Source organism: Entelurus aequoreus, linkage group LG17 (assembly GCF_033978785.1).
Source record: "Entelurus aequoreus isolate RoL-2023_Sb linkage group LG17, RoL_Eaeq_v1.1, whole genome shotgun sequence".
Classification (NCBI taxonomy): domain Eukaryota; kingdom Metazoa; phylum Chordata; class Actinopteri; order Syngnathiformes; family Syngnathidae; genus Entelurus; species Entelurus aequoreus.
In genome coordinates, this window is record NC_084747.1 from 20,007,280 (window position 1) to 20,031,314 (window position 24,035).

General features: G+C 39.4%; 3 protein-coding genes across 5 annotated transcripts in view; 1 reads left to right on the plus strand and 2 right to left on the minus strand.

The window, feature by feature from the left end:
* The window catches only part of LOC133632631 (SH2 domain-containing protein 3C-like), a 69,852-nt gene that overhangs the window by 17,716 nt on the left and 28,101 nt on the right, over nucleotides 1-24,035 (plus strand). For both annotated transcript variants that reach the window (XM_062025170.1, XM_062025171.1), the window contains 2 exons: nucleotides 1-33; nucleotides 152-548. The exon at nucleotides 1-33 is cut by the window's left edge and continues 96 nt beyond it. In XM_062025170.1, coding sequence (XP_061881154.1) covers nucleotides 1-33; nucleotides 152-548 — 430 coding nt within the window. The remainder of the gene's footprint in view (nucleotides 34-151; nucleotides 549-24,035) is intronic.
* Nucleotides 3,886-9,382, minus strand: LOC133632632 (UDP-glucuronosyltransferase 2A3-like). 2 transcript variants are annotated; one of them, XM_062025172.1, is made up of 2 exons: nucleotides 9,358-9,382; nucleotides 3,886-5,572 (listed from the first exon to the last, which is right to left on the minus strand). In XM_062025172.1, the coding sequence occupies exon 2, from the start codon at nucleotides 5,556-5,558 to the stop codon at nucleotides 3,978-3,980; it is 1,581 nt and encodes a 526-aa protein (XP_061881156.1). In that variant the 5' UTR covers nucleotides 5,559-5,572; nucleotides 9,358-9,382; the 3' UTR covers nucleotides 3,886-3,977. The 2 variants fall into 2 exon arrangements, with proteins under 2 accessions (XP_061881156.1, XP_061881157.1); XM_062025173.1 differs by lacking the exon at nucleotides 9,358-9,382 and adding an exon at nucleotides 5,679-5,910.
* On the minus strand, nucleotides 10,819-12,865 carry LOC133632633 (UDP-glucuronosyltransferase 2B19-like). Its single transcript, XM_062025174.1, has one exon. The coding sequence runs from the start codon at nucleotides 12,680-12,682 to the stop codon at nucleotides 11,102-11,104; it is 1,581 nt and encodes a 526-aa protein (XP_061881158.1). The 5' UTR covers nucleotides 12,683-12,865; the 3' UTR covers nucleotides 10,819-11,101.

Sequence of the window (24,035 nt, forward strand, 5' to 3'; positions counted from 1 at the left end):
CATGCCTGGTACCACGGACCCATCCCCCGGGAGGTCTGGCACACACACACACACACACACACACACACACACACACACACACACACACACACACACACACACACGCACACACACACACACACACAAGTCCGGTAACAGGAAGTGTTCTCAGGTGTCAGAGAGCCTGCTGTCCAACCATGGCGACTTCCTCATCAGGGACTCTGATTCCAGTCCGGGGGACTTTGTCCTGACGGCTCGCTGGGACCAGAAGACCAACCACTTCCCCATCAGCAAGACGCTGAAGACCCGGGTCCAGTACAGTCTGGACCGGGAGTCCTTCGACTCGATGCCCGCGCTCGTTCACTTCTACGTGGGCGGCCGAGGGCCCCTGACAAGCTGGAGCCCCGCCCAGATCCACCGGCCGGCCAACCGGACGCTGCCACTGAGCTACCTGGAGACGGCGTTTGGCGCCACCCTGGACCCGTGTCCCATCCCCCCGAAGGAGCGTGGCAAGCGACCCCAGCAACACCTCCGCTCCGATGAAGAGACCCGCCTCTCAGCTGACAACAGTGAGTTCAAGGCCACCCGTTAAACGGACGTTTACATGTTTGCATTGCCTCCTGAACATTAGGGGGTGCTTTGGCTCATTTGACCTTGTTTAGCTAGAAAAAGAGAATGCTTCTGGCTGATAGCTGTCACTAGCGCAGTATCGCTGTGAATTGGTTTCAGACCGCGATAAGTGAATTTTCCCGATGTAGGAGTTATTATTTACAAATCGAATATTTTCATAGTAAGAGCACAAGAAAACTGTTTACAACCTTGGAAATAAGGGTTTTAAAATTATTTGGGTCTTCTAAAAGTGAAATAACACCCTTAAAGTCACCTGTAATCTTGTTTTAACCAGTATATTAAAAAACAACAACATAGTAAGCATAAAACATTAACGTGCTAATGTTACTATGATGACATAGGACAAGTTAACATACTTCTAAGATGGTGCCAAGTATTAAAATGCGCTATTTTTAGGAGTAAACATACAAAATTAGCTAAAAAGCTAGCATAAAGCATTACCATGCTAACGCTAGTATGCTAATAAAGGAGACGTTAGCATACTTCCAAGATGGCGGCAAGTTTTAAAATGCACTATTTTTAGGTGTAAACATACAAAATTAGCTAAAAAGCTAACATAAAGCATTAACATGCTAACATTAGCATGCAAATTATAAGAGGTTAGCATGCTTCCAAGATAGCGACAAGCATCAAAAACCATAATTCTTAGGTTTAAACAAACCAAATTGGTTAAAAAGCTATTATAAAACAATAGCATGTTAACATTAGCATGCTAGCATGTGACTGGATTAGAGGAAATACCAAAAGGCTCTATTAAACTTACAAAATTAGCTAAAATGCTAGCATAAAACAATACCATGTGCACGTTAACATGATGACTTTCTAAGATAGAATTAAAATGCACTATTTTTAGATGTAAACATACAAAATGAGCTAAAAAGCTAGCATAAAGCATTAGCATGCTAATATTAACTTGCTAATATAAGAGACGTTAGCATACTTCCGATGGTGTCAAGTATCAAAGACCATGATTTTTACGGAAAAACCCCCCCAAAATTAGTTAAAAAGCTAGCATAAAATGTTAGCATGCTAACATTAACATGCTAGCACATGACCAGATAAGAGGAAATACCAAAATGCACTGTTAGTAGGTATAAACATACAAAATTAGCTAAAAAGATATCATAAAATGTTTGGAGACTGTGCCATACTTCCAAAATTGCGTTAAGTATCAAAAATCATGATTTTTAGGTTAAAACCTGTAAAATTGGCTAAAAGGTTAGCATAAAGCGTTAGCATGCTAACGTTAACATGATGACATAGGACAACTTAGTGTACTTCTAAGATAGCGCCAAGTATTAAAATGCATTGTTTTTAAGTGTGAACATACAAAATTATCTGAACAGCTGGCCTAAAACGATAGCATGCTAATAAAAGATACATTAGCATACTTCCAAAATGGCGAGTAACATTTAAATCAATGATTTTTTGGTTTAAACAAACAAAATGATTGAAAAAGCTAGCATAACACATTAGCATGCTAATGTTAGCATGATGACTTAGGACAAGTTAGCATACAGTACTTCTAATATGGCGCCAGGTATTAAAATTCACTATTTTTAGGTGTAAACATACAAAAGTTGCTTAAAGGTTAGCATAAAACATTAGCATGCTAATATAAGAGACATTAGGTGATGATTTTTTTGGTTCAAACATACAAAATTAGCTAAAAAGTAGTGATGTCCGATAATGGCTTTTTGCCGATATCCGATATTTCGATATTGTCCAACTCTTTTAATTACCAATACTGATATCAACAGATACCGATATCAACCGATACCGATATATACAGTCGTGGAATTAACACATTATTATGCCTAATTTGGACAACCAGGTATGGTGAAGATAAGGTCCTTTTTTTAAAAAAATTAATAAAATAAAATAAGATTAAAAAAAATTCTTGAATAAAAAAGAAAGTAAAACAATATAAAAACAATTACATAGAAACTAGTAATTAGTGAAAATGAGTAAAATTAACTGTTAAAGGTTAGTACTATTAGTGGACCAGCAGCACGCACAATCATGTGTGCTTACGGACTGTATCCCTTGCAGACTGTATTGTTCTATATTGATATATAATGTAGGAACCACAATATTAATAACAGAAAGAAACAACCCTTTTGTGTGAATGAGTGTAAATGGGGGAGGGGTTTTTTTGGGTTGGTGAACTAATTGTAAGTGTATCTTGTGTTTTTTATGTTGATTTAATAAAACAAAAAAAACAAAACAAAAAAAACTGATACCGATAATAAAAAAACCGATACCGATAATTTCAGATATAACATTTTAAAGCATTTATCCGCCGATATTATCGGACATCTCTACTAAAAAGCTAGCAAAAAGCGCTATATTGTACTGTAATACATGTAAGGCAGGGTCCTCCAAACCCAGACGTTCCTAGTTATAGTCTGGTCAAAGTTTTATCTAAGCATCTTTGCCGCCATCTTGTGGACAGTGTGAGTGTTGCCAGTCAATGACCATATGTTTCCACTGAGCCTCACTTTATTCCACATGCTAACAACCTCACGGTGCATATAAACCATACCCAACACAGAAAGTTCACACACATTTGCACACAACGTACACTATGTGGACATTACCCAACACAGAAAGTTCACACACATTTGCACACAATACACTAAGTGGACATTACCCAACACAGAAAGTTCACACACATTTGCACACACTAAGTGGACATTACCCAACACAGAAAGTTCACACACATTTGCACACAACATACACTAAGTGGACATTACCCAACACAGAAAGTTCACACACATTTGCACACAACATACACTAAGTGGACATTACCCAACACAGAAAGTTCACACATTTGCACACAACGTACATTATGGACATTACCCAACACAGAAAGTTCAAACACATTTGCACACAACGTACACTATGTGGACGTTATAAGGAAATATAGTGCACATTTTCAAATTATACCCATTTAAATCCACCACAAAGCATGATGGGTAATATGCAAAACACTCCCTTTCCACTTTTTGCCATTCTGGTCGTCACGGAACAACAAGGTAGGAGTCGACCTTTCACATACAGTAATATGAAAAAAAATATATATATATTTTGAACGTGTGGCGGTAGGGGAAACCCTGCTGATGACACTGTATTATCTGCTCACAGATGCGACCTGATGGTCGTTTGAGAACACGGCAGCTCATCCTGGATAAATTCGCCACTCCGCACTCGCTGAAGTGAGTGGAATTAAAAAGCAGGAAAGACGAAGAAGCGTTCAAACCCGGTAGAAAACGAGGAAAGAAGGTTTAATGTTGAAAAAGGGCAAAAAAAATTGTGTGATCGTATATTTTTAAAACATATTTATTAAACAAAGTGTCCCTGTCCTATTATTCCTTTTTCAGTTTGCTTCTAGAAAGCAACCTTCGCAACAAGAACTTTAGCAGTGAAACGCAAACGGCTACAACTGTTAGCACGAGCGCCAGTAAGAAGGCCAGCACATCGATGCAGTAGTACTGGATGGTGGACATCTTGTAGGACTCTGTGCGTAGGTGTGCCGCTCCCTTGTGTCTCATGACAAACTCGATCCAGAACATGGCGTGGTCCAGAGGCTTGATGGGCTGGTCCCTGTGCAGTGCCGACAGCTTCGTCATATTCTGGCGGTACGACGGTTCATAGAGCACCGCCTTCAGCGCCGCCAGGAAGTCGCCCTCGTTCACTGTGGCGATGTCCATCACTTTGGCCACGCCCCTCACCTGCATCCTGAATAAGTTGTCATGCTGGTCGAACATGAGTGGCAGGCCCACCAGAGGGATACCGTGGTAAATGGCCTCTTGGAGTCCGTTGGTGCCTCCGTGCGCCACAAACACTTTGGTCTTGGGGTGACCCAGCAGGTCGTTTTGAGGCAACCAATCCAAAAGCAGCGTGTTGCTGCCAAGTGTGGACGGACGTTTGCCCTGGTGTCTCCAGACGACCTTCTGAGGAAGTCGGGCAAAAGCGGCAGCGATGCCGTCTGTGATGTCCTCGGGAAGATCGGCGACTAGAGTGCCCAGGGTCATCACGATGACGCCATGTTCACCAGAACTTTGGACAAACTCCTCCAGCTCTTTGGGAAGGGGGTTGGGGGGCTTGCATTGAAATCCTGACATGTAGACCACGTTGGGCATAGTGGGACGTGGGAATTCAAAAGTGAAATCGTTCCTCATCAACCAGATGTCTGCTGCTTGGAAGAGCTCCATGTAGTGTACGTCTGGACCGAAGTAGCGATGGACAAACGGCTTGTAGTTGGAGTCTGCCACGTACCAAATTTGCCAGCGAGTGAAGAAGTAATTCATCATGTTTTTGATCCGCTGAAAGAAAGTCATCTTGTCTGTCAGCAATGCTCCTGGAATAGGGACGTAAGACAAAGGGAAGGGTGCGATTGCCTGATGTCCTTCACCCTGAATTGTCCACCTGACATTTAAAACTAGTGGAAGACCTAAACGGTGAGCCAGGAGAACCCCTCCGCCTAAGGCAGGGTCTGTCAGAACCACATCATATTTGGCGTCACGGAGACTCCGCATTGTTTCCTTGTCCTCAAAGACGTTCCCCAACGTCTGCACCACTCCCTTGTTCAGTTCGTAGAACGTGGCGACCAGTTCGTACTCCAGAGCGAGGCGAGCCCAAACCGAGGCGCCTTCCCGCCGCATGTTCAGAAGTCTTGTGACGAACGAGCCAAAGTTGTGTTGATCAAAGCCACTTGAGAAGTTCAAGGTGATGGTCTTGTAGAAATTGGACTCTGGCTTGATGTACCAGTTGTCCGTGTGCCGGATCACCGTGATCTCATGGCCGCGGCCGTGAAGCTCCTCGATCAGCACTTTCATGTTGATCCAGTGGCTTCCGTCTACGGGGAAGACCAGGATCTTCCCTCCCGTCGCACAGCCGGAGGCGCAGAGTAGCACAGCGAGCGCTAGCAGCGTCGGCCGGTACATGTCCAAAGCCGGTTCTGGCGAGAAACAGAACAACGTTAGCTGTGTGGATTGGATGGATGGAAGTGAAACCAGACTATCTTGACCCTCAAACGCAACTCCAACTGCTCCGATTTTACTTACATAACTCCCAGATTCTGCAGCTTAACAAGATTGCTCAACAGCCCTTTGTGGGAATTCCAGGCGCTCCGTCCCAAAAGGCTTAGCAGAGGTGTGTTCCTGCTCTAGAACGTGTTGATATCCTCTCATGTTACGCAGCTGTACCTTTGATAGCCGTCTTCACTCGGGCAAAGGTCACCAGCGGTTTAGATGCTTCATGCAGGTAGCACTAATTAACTCCAGCAATCTGCACAAAGTGTTCATGTTGACCTTTAAGAGGCTCCTTAACCGTGTCAGGTTAGCGACCGCCAGTGAAAATTGCTCAGGTTTGCATGCTCATGATTAAAACTCATCACTGGAACTTCGGAAGTCAGACCCTCTGAAAGTTGCGCATAAACCTGAACCGCTGTCAAGTATCAGCGTACCCTAAAGGGGAACTGCACTTTTTGGAAGTTTGCCTCTCATTCAAGGTTTTATGTACACGCTGTAAGTATGTATGTGATGTAGTAACATTCACAACAACATGTAATATTTACGTGTTCTGCTCATTTTAAGTACAACAAGACTACTAATGATGGCAGACTTCATGAGAGACAACAAAGACTACTTTGGGACAATTGATAATCCGAAACCTTCTATTTTAGAACCTGAACATAAGGAGGATGACCTACAAGTAAACAGAGCCATCATGTAGCAGTATTGCTAAGGACGGAAGACACAATGATGTTAGCAATAACAACAATACATTAAAATAACAATGGCAGTTGGAAAAACAGTACAATTCAGTTGTCCGTTTCAATTTTATTATTCAGTTTTTTGCCTTTTGCACTTATTTTACCTCCATGAAGTGTGTGCTTTTTTTGTCATAAACTTAAATCCTCACATTTATCAGTGCAATGAACCTTTGAACAATTTTGACCAGTACTTTAATTAAGTCAAAGCATGATAATTGTGTAAATGTATCAATAAGTGTTTTAACTACATTATGCTTGTGTAATTTGAAACCTTTATTTTGTTAGCACAGTCAGACAGGATGTTGAGCATGCACTGTTATTGTGAAGGGGGGACGTGTGCTGCCGTTCTGAGCTTGATGAATCAGGAGACGTCTTGAGGCTGTTTATAAAAAAGGAGAGCCTCTCAAGCCGCGGCTGCTGTTTGTACATTGATCTTACATCCACGATTGATTATTGATGATGATTGATTGATGAGGATTTTTGTGCGCTCTAAATAGTCAAAACAGGAGACTTTAGCAATGAAAGAAGGTTTTCAAGCTTTGAGTTCTCCTTGGCGCTATAGCTAGCCAAACACTGTTTACCGATGGATGTGGGCAGTTGACTTTTGTAAGCATCGTGGTAGACTTAAGGGTTATCCCAACCCGGTATTGATATTGGCTATCGGCCTGATATCAGCAAAATAACATGTATGATATTAATTTGGCCTTGCATGTGGAACGATATCGTGTCTGATACGAGCAGTCCTGCAGCGTGTTTACTTGTGTGTGATATCATGTGGGATACAAACAGCCCTGCAGCGTGTCTTCTTGCCAGTGATATCGTGTGCTATACGAGCAGTCCTGCAGAGTGTTTACTTGCCTGTGATGTCATGTGCGATACGAGCAGTCCTGCAGCGTGTTTACTTGTGTGTGATATCATGTGTGATACGACCAGTCCTGCAGCGGGTTTACTTGCATGTGATAGCATGTGTGATACGAGCAGTCTTGCAGCGTGTTGACTTGTGTGTGATATCATGTGTGATACGCGCAATCCTGCAGTGTGTTAACTTGTGTGTAATATCATGTGCGATACAAGCAGTCCTGCAGCGTGTTGACTTGCGTGCGATATCATGTGCGATATGAGCAGTTCTGCAACATGTTTACTTGTGTGCGATATGAGCAGTCTTGCAAAGTGTTTACCTGTGTGCGATATAATGTGCAATACAAGCAGTCCTGCAGCGTGTTTACTTGTGTGTGATATCATGTGTGATACAAGCAGCCCTGCAGCGTGTTTACTTGTGTGTGATATCATGTGCGATACAAGCAGTCCTGCAGCATGTTTACTTGCATGTGATAGCATGTGTGATACGAGCAGTCCTACAGCATGTTTACTTGTGTGTAATATCATGTGCGATATGAGCAGTCCTGCAGCGTGTTTACTTGCATGTGATATCACGTGCTATGCGAGCAGTCCTGCAGCGTGTTTACTTGTATACAATATTATGTGCGTTAAGCAGTCCTGCAGCGGGTTTACTTGTGTGTGATATAATGTGCGATACAAACAGTCCTGCAGCGTGTTAACTTCTGTGCGATATCATGTGCGATACAAGCAGACCTGCAGCGTGTTTACTGAATAGCCAGTTAACATCTAAATGTCCTCCAAAAAGTACACTTTTTTTTTAGAATTTACTAAAGTCATTTACAAAAAGGTGAACATGCTAGGCTATAGGCTACTAGGAGCTAGCAGCTATGCAACAGCTAAGCACACAATAGCACACACGCTAGACACAGGTAATAATCACTGAACAATATTGAAGTGTAAAACAGCACATTTGTGGATATGATTATAGTTTCATATTACTAACACATACAAAGTCTCCCAGGTAGAAGCAGACTAGAAACTACCCAGTAACAAACATATCCGCATCATTCAACTTACTGCATCGTGAGCTTAAATTAATCAATTACTGTGTACCATATCACTTCAACCTAAAGAGAGCATCAATCCATTCCAGACGGTCAATAATAGATAGGTTAGTGTTTTTTATACCTACCATTAATCTCTGGTTGACTCATTTCACTTGGTCAAACCTTTTCTAACATTCCACACTACAAAATAGTAAAAGTCTGGGTGATTTACTCGAGGCTCTAATGTCGAATCAAAAGTGAAAAAGTTGTATCGGGACACCCAATGTTACGTACGGAAGGAGTAGACGGCACAGACACAAGGGCATGGTATTTAAACTCAATGATTTATTACATATACTGTATATATATAATAACAAATAATAAATATAATTAACTAGGGTATGGACTGTGACTAATCCAAAAGGGGTGTATGTGTGTGTGTGACTATGTGCGTAGATTAGCTGTTGAGTGTTACCGTAAATGTTGGACGAGGGACGTGGAAGTCCAGGGGAGAAAAGCAGGCTGGGATGTCCGTGAAACAGGCGAGAGGTCCGGGGGCTGGAGAGAGGAGTCTACAGGTCCGTGTTCAAAGCGGGGGAAATCGAGGATCAAGGGAAACAGTCAGAGTCCAGAGGGAGATTCAGGGAAAAGTGAGACGCACCGCTCACTTCCAAGGCGACGGAGGATACTGGGGGAACGACACAAGAAAACGCACACTAAAAACACGGAGGGGAAAAACACAGAGAGAGCTGGATTGCATCAAGCATGACGTGGCTTACTGTATGCGAACAGAAGGTTACGTTCTCGCACTGGAACGAAAGTTAAGAAGGCTGATCGCTCATCACGGGCAGGTGCGCTGATTGCAGATCTCCTGCAACCGTTTGGAGGCGTGCCCGCAGCGGAGAGAGAACGCCCGTGGAGCGCACAGATGGATGAGAGGCCGCGGCAGGAGTGTGAGCCGTAACACCCAAGGTAGCTTATTCTGAACTCAGCGTTGATCCACAAGCTAACCGCTAACGAACACTCTGCAAGCTGAGCGAGAGGTTTTCCTAACCAGAATAGAGTCGACCCTTTGAGACTTACCCGGACTTGGTGTGTGTTGGATGGTAAGAGCAGCTCTCAGGAAGGAAGACTAAAGTTCACCTTTATATGAGGCGGGCAGCAGCAGGTTGATTACGTAAGCCTTCTGTTCTTTTCTGATAAGCCTTGTTTGAAGTTGGCCCCCATGCGAAACTCTGTTATTAAAGTTATCAAAGGTTGTTATTTTAGTCACTAATCGTGTTTAAATTGTTAGATCTCAGGCACATCCCAGCAGGCACAAGACATTGATACAACGTTTATTATACGTTACATGTCCTTTAAAACTGACTTGAAAACAACGTTGCAAAATAGTTGTATTTGTAAAACGTTAATGTCCAATGTTGGATCCACGTTGTTGGTTGGGAAATGACCAAATTTCAATGGTCAAATGTACGTCGAAACCTCACATTGATTGAATGTTGTCAAAAAACATGTTGTTTCAACGTATTTGTGTTGTAGAATAATGGTTGGGAAATGACCAAATTTCAATGGTCAAATCAACGTCGAAACCTCACATTGATTGATTGAATGTTGTCAAAAAACATGTTGTTTCAACGTATTTGTGTTGTAAAATAATGGTTGGGAAATGACCAAATTTCAATGGTTAAATCAACGTCACAACCTAACATTGATTAAACGTCGTCAAAAAGCATGTTGTTTCAACGTTGTATTTGTGTTGTAGAATAACGGTTGGGATATGACCAAATTTCAATGGTCAAATCAACGTCACAACCTGACATTGATTATACGTCGTCAAAAAGCATGTTGTTTCAACGTATTTGTGTTGTAGAATAATGGTTGGGAAATTACCAAATTTCAACGTCGGAACCCAACATTGATTAAACGTTGTCAAAAAGCATGTTGTTTTAACGTTGTATTTGTGTTGTAGAATAATGGTTGGGAAATGACCAAATTTCAATGGTAAAATCAACGTCACAACCTGACATTGAATAAACGTCGTCAAAAAGCATGTTGTTTCAACGTTGTATTTGTGTTGTAGAATATTGGTTGGGAAATGACCAAAATGTAATGGTCAAATCATAGTCGGAACCCAACATTGATTAGAAGTGTGTTGTTTTAACGTTATGTTTGAGTTGCTCATTGTCAGGACCTAATTCAACGAGTTCTCAACGTTGTTTCAATGTCTTGTGTCCGCTGGGATGGCTCATTTCAATTGATTTGAGTATTCCGCAGACATTTTCTTGCATACGCTGTTTTGTGGATTTAGTCATCTATTTTTTAGTAGGAAAGCCACGCAATTCCTCGTCCACAAGGCACCTGGTCTTTGTATGGTAGAACCAAACCTGAGCCTGTTTTCCCTATTGCTGCGGGTCATTTGGTCGGGTGTGACACGTTTATCACATGAAGCTTACCAAGACCATAGAGAAGAGGTGGTCAAATGACTCCGGTGCAGTTCAGTTGTGTTGAGAAAGTGATCTAAGGTGAGCCAAAGGATTAAAAAGGGTAGGTTATAACTTTATTATTGACAAGTTGTCTCTCAGTGACATTTAAACACGCTAGTGCTCTTTTTTTTCATTTCTAGTCAGTGCAGCAGTTTATAAAAAACTATCTTAAACCTCACAGAACATTAGCTAAAAGTTATTACTGCAGTATTACCAGTGCATCCTTTTTAGACATAGCTAACTCAAATTATTTTGCAAGTAAAGCTTAGACCAAGAAAAACATTTTTTTTAAATGTTTTTGACAACACAGGAATTTGAGATTACAACAAAGTGTCCCTGACGTGTTATTCTTTTTTCAGTTTGCTTCTAGAAAGCAACCTTCGCCACAAGAACTTTAGCAGTGAAACGCAAACGACTACGACTGTTAGCACGAGCGCCAGTAAGAAGGCCATCACATCGATGCAGTAGTACTGGATGGTGGACATCTTGTATGACTCTGTGCGTAGGTGTGCCGCTCCCTTGTGTCTCATGACAAACTCGATCCAGAACATGGCGTGGTCCAGCGGCTTGATGGGCTGGTCCCTGTGCAGCGCCGACAGCTTCGTCATATTCTGGTGGTAGGACGGTTCGTAGAGCACCACCTTCAGCGCCGCCAGGAAGTCGCCCTCGTTCACTGTGGCGATGTCCATCACTTTGGCCACGCCCCTCACCTGCATCTTGAAGAAGTTGTCGTGCTGGTCGAACATGAGGGGCAGGCCCACCAGAGGGACGCCGTGGTAAATGGCCTCTTGGAGTCCGTTGGTGCCTCCGTGCGCCACAAACACTTTGGTCTTGGGGTGACCCAGCAGGTCGTTTTGAGGCAGCCAATCCAAAAGCAGCGTGTTGTTGCCGAGTGTGGACGGACGTTTGCCCTGGTGTCTCCAGACGACCTTCTGAGGAAGTCGGGCAAAAGCGGCAGCGATGCCGTCTGTGATGTCCTCCGGAAGGTCGGCGACCAGAGTGCCCAGGGACATCACAATGACGCCGTGTTCACCAGAACTTTGGACAAAGTCCTCCAGCTCTCTGGGGAGGGGCTTGGAGGGCTTGCACTGAAATCCTGACATGTAGACCACGTTGGGCATAGTGGGACGCGGGAATTCAAAAGTGAAATCGTTCCTCATCAACCAGATGTCTGCTGCTTGGAAGAGCTCCATGTAGTGTACGTCTGGCCCGAAGTAGCGATGGACAAACGGCCTGTAGTTGGAGTCTGCCACGTACCAAACTTTAAAGCAAGTGACAAAGTAATACATCATGTTTTTGATCCGCTGAAAGAAAGTCATCTTGTCTGTCAGCAGTGCTCCTTGAACAGGGACATAAGACAAAGGGGAGGGTGCAATTATCTGATGTCCCTCATTCAGAAGAGCCCACCTAACGTTTAAAACCAGTGGAAGACCTAAACGGTGAGCCAGGAGAATCCCTCCGCCAAAGACAGGGTCTGTCAGAACCACATCATATTTGGCATCATGGAGGCTACTCATTGTCTCCTTGTCCTCAAAAATGTCACTCAACATCTGAACAACTTGCTTGTTCAGCTCGTAGAACATGTTCATAACATCGTACTGTATTGTTAAGCGAGCCCAGACTGAGGCTCCTTCCCGCCGCATTTTTAGAAGTTTGGTTACACACAAGCCAAACGTATGCTCATTAAAGCCACTGAAGAGTTTTAAGGTGATGGTCTTGTAGAGGTTGGACTCAGGCTTGATGTACCAGTTGTCTGTGTGCCGGATCACCGTGATCGCATGGCCGCGGCTGTGAAGCTCCTTAATCAACACTTTCATGTTTATCCAGTGGCTTCCGTCTACGGGGAACACCAGGATCTTTCCTCCCGTCGCACAGCTGGAGGCACAGATTAGCACAACAAGTGCTAGCAGCGTCGGCCGGGACATGTCCAAGGCAGGTTTTGGCAAGAAATAGAGGAATGTTAGCTGTGTGGATAGATGGATGAACCGACCTGAGGTGAAACACGGCTATCTTGACCCTCGTGTAGTTCTGTCCATCAAAAGCCACTCCAATAGCTCTGATTTTACTTACATAACTCCCAGATTCCCTGCAGCTCAAAAAGAGTCCCAATTGCTCAACACATTTTGTAGGAATTCCAGGAGACTCAGCAGAGGCGTGTTTCTTCTCTGGAACTTGAGAATCTCTTCTCATGTTACACTCCTGTGCTGTGCAGCAGGACCTTTTTCAGCCATCTTTACTAGAGGAAAGGTCGCCAACAGGTTGGGTGATTTATTTATCTTTTTTGTAATACCAAATGACTCCAGCAATCTGCACTAAATGTTCATGTTGAACGTTCTAAGGGTTCCTCAATCGAGTCAAGTTAGCGCAGACCTGGGCATTGTACGGCCCGCGGGCCGCATCCGGCCCTTTGCGCATCCCTGTCCGGCCCGCGTGAGGCCAATCATAAATTACAAAATAAATTTAAAAAAGTATCTATGTCGAGTGTGCAATACAACGGTGCTGCTTTTGTTTTGAAAAGCGTTATTTGTATTACTTCCGTGTGGACGTATGCGCGTGTGCGATTGTGAGTGAATTGAACGGCGCAATTACAAATTACAAAATAAAGTTTAAAAAACATCTATGTCGTGCGCGCAATACAACTGTGCTGCTTTTATTTTGAAATGTGTTATTTATGCCGTATGTCCGGGGGGAACCTGTGAGTGAAGATGCATAGAGACAAGTGATGAGACGCTAAAAAAAGAAAAGTTGATGAGGAATGGCGTGTTTCCAACAAGAGATGGACTGCCAAGTATTTCTTTACATAAATTAATGGTAAAGCCGTGTGCTTAATGTGTGGTACACAGGTTGCTGTGTTTAAATATCATTTTAATCGCCACTACACGAAGAAACACGAGGGAAAATACCGGGATGTGTCTGATGAAGCGCGCGCAAGGGAGGCTGATGCGTTGATGGTAAAACTGCAAACCCAACAAGGACTTTGTGCCATATTTCACACCCCCAGAGATGCAGCCGTCAGGACAAGTTTCGTCATTTCTCACAAAAGCGCCAGAAAAAGTAAGGCGTTTTCTGACGGAGAGTTTATTAAGGAGTGCTTATTGGACTTTGTTGCGCTGATAATGCCCGGAGACATGGGCTGTTTTTCGCTAACTTTGGATGAGAGCTCTGATGCAGTCAATTAAAGAGACAACCACAGGTAATGACTTGTTCACAGAGGTAAATGGGTGTTGGGACAAGCTGGCAGATGTGACAATCCAATCCACTTTATTTATATAGCACATTTAAACAACAAAATGTTTCCAAAGTGTTGCACAACAATATTACAAACAATATTCAAATATTATCCTTAGCTCCACCAATGACTGAATAAAAAGAAAAAACAATTACATATAAAACCAATATAAAAAACAATATAAAATAAATATGATTAAAAACTATTTTTAACAACAGATGGTTGTCCAAATCTGATGGGGAAAAATGTTGGATAATGCAGGATAAAGTGACCATCAAAAGCAATCTGCTTTTGTATAAAGTTAAGTTAGGTTAAATTAAATTATTATTATTAATTATTATTATTATTATCATCATTATTATTTATCTTACGGTATATCAAAAATAATATTGAGCAAAATTTAATTGAAATATTGTCGTGTGGCCCTCCAGCAGTGCTCGGGTTGCTTATGCGGCCCCCGGTGAAAATTAATTGCCCACCCCTGAGTTAGCGGCTGCCACTGATGATTACACCAGTTAACCGAAGGGCTGTCTTCCACTCAGCATTTCCATAGTCAAATTTGTATGCTAGTATGCTGGCTAATGAGAATCCTCACTAATAAGTAGTTCTTACTTCTAGGGCGTTGTGGCTTATATGGTAGAACAGCTGTCCAGAAACTTGAAGGTTCCTAGTACAAATCCAGTTTCCGCTGTCGTCTTCATTGCTGTTGTGTCTTTAGGCAATGAATGTGAATGAATGGTTGGTGGTGGTCGGAGAGACCGTAGGCGGAAATTGTTTTTAATTGCACTCAGAAAAACAAGTAAACATGGCATGGATTGAAGAGTTTACTGAGTTCCTTGGATCAGCTGAAACTTGACTATCTAGAGCAGAGGGGTAGTGCAGGGGAGTCTTAAAACTGATTAGATTTTTAAAAATATGTTCTTTTTATTTATGCCCAAGTAATGTCACTGACATTGGTTCCAACGACACTGGTTCCAACCTTTGATAGCTTTGCACATTTCCTTTTCTGCTCCAACCAGATTAGTACCTTATCTGATCTCATTAGACACTAGGCTAGGATCCTTCTGAATGCATTTGAACATGAATCAGTGTCAAGCGACTGGGCAACTTTTATCATCTCCGGACTGTTTTTGTCAGTAACTACAGTTAGTCGCTACATCTGTAAGTGCAAGTTAAAACTTTACTATGCAAAGCCAAAGCCATTTATCAACAACACCCAGAAACACTTCGCTGGGCCCGTGCTCATCTGAGATGGACTTATTTCCACATTTCAAATTGTTGTGCACATTCAGTATGCAAATATATATATATATATATATATATATATATATATATATATATATATATATATATATATATATATATATATATATATATATATATATATATATATATATATATATATATATATATATATATATATAAAAAAGAGCTGATTGTTTCCCACATTACACCTTATTGAATAATTAAATAATTTTATGGTGCTTGTACACCTTTTTCACTAGGGTAAAGTACATTTGTTACTCTTTAACTACGACAAACTATCTTTAGTATCCATTTACCAAGAAAAAAAGTTGGGGAAGTGTTACTAGGAACATTTAATTTTCTAAACATTGTCCTGTTTTAAAGACTACACACATCTGACCAACATGAAACCTTTTTCAACATGGTGGTTCAAGGTACACATTGCATTGTGTTACCATCAAAATTAAATTTTTGGTTCAAAAAGAGCGTTAGTTGCAAGGTAGAGAGTCGACCTGGTGTGACTTACCCAGACTTGACTCAGAGCAGCTCTCACGAAGGAAGACTAAATTTTACCTTTATATGAACGGAGCAGCGGCAGGTAGATTACTTTAGCAAATTGTCCAACAGTTTAAGAACAACATTTCTCAACAAGCTATTGCAAGGAATTTAGGGATTTCACCATCTACGGTCCGTAATATCATCAAAAGGTTCAGAGAATCTGCGGTACTGCATCAAAAATCGACATCAGTGTGTAAAGAGGATATCACCACATGGGCTCAGGAACACTTCAGAAAACCACTGTCAGTAACTACAGTTGGTCGCTACATCTGTAAGTGCAAGTTAAAACTCTACTATGCAAAGCCAAAGCCATTTATCAACAACACCCAGAAACGCTTCGCTGGGCCCAAGCTCATCTGAGACGGACTGATTTCCACATTTCAAATTGTTGTACACATACAGTATGTAAATATATATATATATATATATATATATATATATATATATATATATATATATATATATATATATATATATATATATATATATATATATATATATATATATATATATATATGCAAAATACGATAAGGGTATCGCAACTGGCTCACCTTTACAGGTACTCGCCCCTGCACCATCTGTGAGCCTGTGGCCTCGCTCTCTTCATCTCTCCTTCCATCAAGGCACCGGCGGGACTCTGCATGGCAGGGACGTCCTCCTCCCTGAGCCAAAACTAAGCTTGACCGCATACCTCAACTGGACATGAGTTGGTTGGCATCAGCAGATTCTCAAATGGGCACCCCCCGTCATCAACGTTTCGTCGAATTAAGCCCATGACGCTTCGGAGGGGCTCGATGGCAGATCCAGTGTCCTGGATCTACCCCCGCTGAATGCCACCCAACTCTATGTCCCTAGTCCTTCAGTAGGTCGGCTCTGCCACCGCACCTTTCTTTGGTAGGTTCCAGGCCTTCCATCCATTGTGCTGGCTCTCGAGGATGAGGGTTTGGTACTTCTTGAGCTTGCGTTCGTACGCCTCCTCCATCCTCTCTTCCCAAGGTACTGTCAGCTCGATAAGCACCACCTGTTTGGTTCCTCTAGACCACAGAACAATATCAGGTCTCAGGGTAGTGCGGGCTATCTCCTCTGGGAATTTGAGCTGCTTCTTCAGGTCGGCCCGCATCTCCCAGTCGTTTGCTGTGGCCAGGACTCCTTTGTTCCTCCATCCTGCTACTGCGCTTTCACCTGCCCTGACGAAGTGGATGAAGCGTGGCCCATTAGAGAGCTGCCTTGTCCTCTTCCTGGCCTGCTCAACACCTTCTGCCAGCTGAGCAAGGATCTGGTCATGACGCCACCGGAACTTGCCATCTGGTAAGCTTGAGTGACAAGAGGAAAGTACATGCTCCAGGTTAGCTATCTTCCCGCAGAGTGTGCAGCTGGGGCTCTCTACCATTCCCCAAGTATGGAGGTTTGATGGGGTGGGCAGGACATCATATATAGAACACAGCAGGAACTTGATCCGGTGGCCTTCCATGCTCCAGATGTCCTGCCAGGTTAGAGATCTGTCTTTTACACTCTCCCATCTAGTCCAGCTGCCCTGTTTTTTCATGGCTACTGCCTTGACATACCGGCTTTCCTCCTCAGCCTTTCGGACCTCCCTCTGCACCAAGCCTCGCCGCTCCTTTGGGTCAGCTTTGTTCCATCCTGTTCTGGATGAGCAACCCAGACCAAGTCTTCCCTGGGCTACTGATCCCACAATGTCCGTGTGATGCAGTCGATCCTCCGCCTCCCTCAGTGCTTTGCTGGCTAACCACTTTCTGCCTGACCTGAGGATATATACTACCGTTCAAAAGTTTGGGGTCACATTGAAATGTCCTTATTTTTGAAGGAAAAGCACTGTACTTTTCAATGAAGATAACTTTAAAGTAGTCTTAACTTTAAAGAAATACACTCTATACATTGCTAATGTGGTAAATGACTATTCTAGCTGCAAATGTCTGGTTTTTGGTGCAATATCTACATAGGTGTATAGAGGCCCATTTCCAGAAACTATCACTCCAGTGTTCTAATGGTACAATGTGTTTGCTCATTGGCTCAGAAGGCTAATTGATGATTAGAAAACCCTTGTGCAATCATGTTCACACATCTGAAAACAGTTTAGCTCGTTACAGAAGCTACACAACTGACCTTCCTTTGAGCAGATTGAGTTTCTGGAGCATCACATTTGTGGGGTCAATTAAACGCTCAAAATGGCCAGAAAAAGAGAACTTTCATCTGAAACTCGACAGTCTATTCTTGATTTTAGAAATGAAAGCTATTCCACAAAATTGTTTGGGTGACCCCAAACTATATATATATATATATATATATATATATATATATATATATATATATATATATATATATATATATATATATATATATATATATATATATATATATATATATATATATATATATATATATATATAACAGAGCTAATTTTTTCCCACATTTCCTTATTGAATAATTAAATCATTTTATGGTGCTTGTACACCTTTTTCACTACGGTAAAGTACATTTGTTACTCTTTAACTACGACAAACTATCTTAATATCCATCTACCAAGAAAACAAGTTGGGGAAGTGTTACTAAGAACAATTGTCCTGTTTTAAGGACTACACGCATCTGACCAACATGAAACCTTTTTCAACACTAGTTATAAGGTGGTTTAAGGTACACGTTGCATTTTGTTACCATCAAAATTACATTTTTGATTTAAAAAGAGCGTTAGTTGCAAGGTAGAGAGTTGACCTGGTGTGACTTGCCCAGACTTGACTCAGAGCAGCTCTCAGGAAAGAAGACGAAAGTTCACCTTTATGTGAACTGAGCAGCGGCAGGTAGATTACGTAAGCCTCCTGTGTCGTGTCACCTATAACAGTGGTCCCCAACCACCGGGCCACGGCCCGGTACCGGTCCGTGGATCGATTGGTACCGGGCCGCACAAGAAATTTAAAAAAAAAAAAAATTAATTAATTAATTGTTTCTTTTTTTCTTTCATTAAATCAACATAAAAAACACAAGATACACTTACAATTAGTGCACCAACCCAAAAAACCTCCCTCCCCCATTTACACTCATTCACACTCATTCGCACAAAAGTGTTGTTTCTTTCTGTTATTAATATTTCTGGTTCCTACATTATATATCAATATAGATCAATACAGTCTGCAGGGATATAGTCCGTAAGCACACATGATTGTATTTTTTTATGACAAAAATAATAAAAATAAAATACCTCCCCCCCCGGTCCGTGGGACAAATTTTCAAGCGTTGACCGGTCCGCAGTTACAAAAATGTTGGGGACCACTGACCTATAAGACTCATGAAGGGTATCTCAGTGTATCTAAACAATACTATAAATATACATATGATCATAAACAACAATAGTATATATAGTATCTCAGTACATCTAAACATACAATACTATATATATACATATGATGATAAACAACAATAGTATATATAGTATCCCAGTATATCTAAACAAACAAACAATACTATAAATATACATATGATGATGAACAACAATAGTATATATAGTATCTCAGTATATCTAAACAAACAATACTATATACACATATGATGATGAACAACAATAGTATATATAGTATCTCAGTATATCTTAGCAAACAATACTATAAATGTAAATATGATCATAAACAACAATAGTATATACAGTATCTCAGTATATCTAAACATACTATACTATAAATATGATGATAAACAACAATAGTATATATAGTATCTCAGTATATCTAAACAAACAATACTATAAATATAAATATGATGATAAACAACAATAGTATATATAGTATCTCAGTACATCTAAACAAACAATACTATAAATATAAATATGATGATAAACAACAATATTATATATGGTATCTGAGTATATCTAAACAAACAATAATATAAATAAAAATATGATGATAAACAACAATAGTATATATAGTATCTCATTGTATCTAAACATACCATACTATAAATATAAATATGATGATAAACAACAATAGTATATATAGTATCTCAGTATATCTAAACAAACAATACTATAAATATAAATATGATGATAAACAACAATATTATATATAGTATCTGAGTATATCTAAACAAACAATAATATAAATAAAAATATGATGATAAACAACAATAGTATATATAGTATCTCAGTATATCTAAACATACAATACTATAAATATAAATATGATGATAAACAACAATAGTATATATAGTATCTCAGTATATCTAAACATACAATACTATAAATATAAATATGATGATAAACAACAATAGTATATATAGTATCTCAGTATATCTAAGCAAACAATACTATAAATATAAATATGATGAACAACAATAGTATATATAGTATCTCAGTATATCTAAACAAACAATACGATACATATAACTATGATCATAAACAACAATAGTATATATAGTATCCCAGTATATCTAAAGAAACAATACTATAACTATACATATGATCATAAACAACAATAGTCAACTATTTCAAACTAACCTGTCCATTAGTTTGTTCGATCAATAGAGGAATCTGATAAAAGACATTTTATAGCCTCAATGCAAACATTTTTGTACCTACCATAATCTTCATTACCTTCTATTTACCTTCTTCGGCCGTCTTTCACCTTCTTTATTTCTTCTTTTACCTTTTAGTTAGCGTCTTTTACCTTCTATATTCCTTCTTTGAACTTCTATTTAACTTTTTAACTTTTTATTTAACTTATTTTATCTTTTATATTCCTTCTTTTACCTTTATTTACCTTCTATTTACCATTTATTTACCTTCTTTTTACCTTCTATATTCCTATTTTTTACAGTTTATTTACATTTGATTAACGACTTTTACCTTCCTATTTACCTTCTTTTACCTTTTGTTTACTTCTTTTACCTTCAATATTCCTTATATTACCTTTTATTTACCTTCTTTTCTATTCTTCTATCTATTCAATCTATTTTATTTGACCTTTTATTTACTTATTTTACCTTCTGTATTCCTTAAATTACATTTTATTTACCTTCTTTTCTATTCTTCTATCTATTTTATTTATTTAATTTGACCTTTTATTACTACTTTTACCTTCTATTTACCTTGCGTTTACCTTCTTTTACCTTTTATCTACTACTTTTACCTTTTATTTACCTTTTTTTACTTTTAATCATTTATATTTGCATTCTTTTTATTTTACCTTGTTTTATCGTCTTTTACGTCTATATTTCTTTTACCTTTTCTTTACCTTTGTTGTACCTTCTTTTTACCTTTTTTTACTACTTCTACCTTCTTTTTTTTTTTTACCTTCTATTATCTTCTTTTTACTACTTTTACATTTTATTGTTTTTACCTTCTTTTATCTTTTATTTCCATTTACCTTTAATGTATCTCATTTTACTTTTTATTTTCTACCATTATTTACCATTTTACCTTATTTTACTTGTTATTTCCTACTTTTACCTTTTATTTACCTTCTTTTACCTTTAATTCACTTCTATTCACATTCTTTTTTTTACCATCTTTTACCTTGTTTAATCGTCTTTTACCTTCTTTATTCCTTCTTTGACTTTTTATTTACCTTTTTTTTTTTTTACCTTTTATTTACTACTTGTACATTCTATTTACCTTGTTCACCTTATTTTACCTTTCAACAAGGGACAGTGTAATTCTTTATGAATGATCCACCTCTGTCGGCCATTTAATTGGGTTCACTGCGTTTAGTGGGGCCATAAACAGGTTTGCTACAGTTGGAGCATTTTCTTCTCTCACCTTCAAACAATGAAACATTTCGTATCTTTGTTGTTCTTCGTGCACAAACACTTTGTGTCTAGAGTCAGCACAGCAAGCCACGCCCCTTCTGTGAGACCATCCATTCCCCAGCCACTTCATTAGGGACACAAGATCGTAGATAACAATGTTTACAATAGTGCTTGTACGGAACTTCATTGTCATACTGGAAACTCTGTCTCATATATTGCTTAGTTTATTGCAGGTGTGTCCAAAGTGTGGCCGGGGGGGCCATTTGAGGCCCCCAGCTAATTGTTTATTGGCCCGTGGCACATTTTAAAAATACTACTGGGGAAAAAAAAGCTTAAAAAGGGGAACTAGAAAATGTTGATGGGCCCTGCTCTCTGTGCCTGGACCGCTGGCCGGGGGTCGTCAGAAGCTGCCGTACTTTTAAGATGGTGAAAGATTGTCTGAAACAGAGAGTTTTAGGTGTAACTGTACAAAATGAGCTACACAGCTAGCCTAAAACATTAGCATCCTTACATTAGCATGATAACAGTTAGCATGTTTCATACACCACGTTATATGACTCAAAGGTATGGCTGCGAAAATAGAGAAAAAAGTGTAACATTTGATGAAAAACGTAGCATGCTTAAGTTAGCTTGCTATCGTTTGCATTCTAACAGTTAACAAGTGTCACATACCAAGTTATATGACTCTGGTGTAAGCGGTTGCAAAACCAGCTCAAAAAGTTAGCATGCTAATGTTAGCAAAAGGGTGAAACTAAATGAGAAAAAGTTGTAATTTTGATGCTGATAACACTGTTTTTTTTCCTTTAAAATTGTCATTGCTCAAAAAATCATCCATCCATCCATCCATTTTCTACCGCTATAATGAATCATAATCAATGTTGTTATGAATTATTGACATATTCAAGACTCCAATTACTTCACATCAAATATTCCACTTTTTTTGGGGAAAAGTGGCATATTTTGTGTTTTTGCCATAAAAATAGGGTGTTGACAAAAAAAGGCAGAAAATAAAAAGAGACAAACAAAATAATACAAAAAATAATAAAACGTATAATCAATGGATAGATCTGAAGTTGATCTAGAGATTTAAGCATTGAAAGTAAAAAATAAATACAAATTATGACTTTTTTAAAACATTTTTATGAGTGGGACCCTTGTAGATCCCCAAGAATTTTAGTGTTTTTTTAAACAGTCATTGATTAAATTTTTTATTTTTTTAATTAATCAAAATCAATGTTGTTATGAATTATTGACATACTGTACGTAAGGCTCCAATTACTTCACATCAAATCAACATTTTCGGGGGGGAAATATTGTATACTTTGTGTTTTTGCCATGAAAATAGGGTGTTGACAAAAAAGGCATAAAATAAACAAACAAAATAATAAAAATAAAATAATAACACGTATAATCAATGGACAGATCTAAAGTTGATGTAGAGATTTAAGCATTGATAGTTAAAAAAAATAATAATTATGACTTTTTTTTAAACATTTTTATGAGTGGGACCCTTTTGGGTTGCTGATAATTTTTGTGGGATTTTTAAAAAACTGTCGTGGATAAAAACAATAAAAATAATAACTAATCAAAATCAATATTGTTATGAATTATTGACATACTTAAATGATAAATGATAAATGGGTTGTACTTGTATAGCGCTTTTCTACCTTCAAGGTACTCAAAGCGCTTTGACAGTATTTCCACATTTACCCATTCACACACACATTCACACACTGATGGCGGAAGCTGCCATGCAAGGCGCTAACCAGCAGCCATCAGAGGCAAAGGGTGAAGTGTCTTGCCCAAGGACACAACGGACGTGACTAGGAAGGTAGAAGGTGGGAATTGAACCCCAGTAACCAGCAACACTCCGATTGCTGGCACAGCCACTCTACCAACTTCGCCACGCCGTCCCAAGGCTCCAATTACTTCACATCTAATATTCCACTTTGAACATTTTCGGGGGAAAAATATTGTATAGTTTTTGTTTTTGCCATAAAAATATTGTTCAACAAAAAAGGCATAAAAACTTAAACAAAATAATACAAACTTATATAATTATTAAACTTATAATTGATGTCTAGCTCTAAAGTTAATCTAGACATTTAAGCATTGAAAGTTTTTTTAAAAAGTATTTTTTTAACACTTTTACGAGTGGGACCCTTTTGGATCCTTGATGAATTGATGAAAGAATATATTGAATTAAAATAAATTTTTGACATATTTAAAGCTCCAATTACTTCACATCAAATATTCCACTTTGAACATTTATGGGGAGAAATACTGCATTATTTGGTGCTTTTGCCTTAAAAACAGGGTTTTGACAAAAAAGCGCATAAAATATGAAAACAACTAAAAATGTTATATCGACAGATTGTGCTTAAGTTGATTTAGGGGTTGATGATAAAAATAAAAATAAATTAACGTATGACTGATTTCTAAAAATTGTTTTGACTGAGATCCTTCTGGACCAAACTCAGAAAAAAAAATATCGTGTT

What these genes read in the sequence shown, in the direction of transcription:
- LOC133632632 (XM_062025172.1), bottom strand. Translation starts at nt 5,558, where the DNA reads ATGTACCGGCCGACGCTGCTAGCGCTCGCTGTGCTACTCTGCGCCTCC.
- LOC133632633 (XM_062025174.1), bottom strand. Translation starts at nt 12,682, where the DNA reads ATGTCCCGGCCGACGCTGCTAGCACTTGTTGTGCTAATCTGTGCCTCC.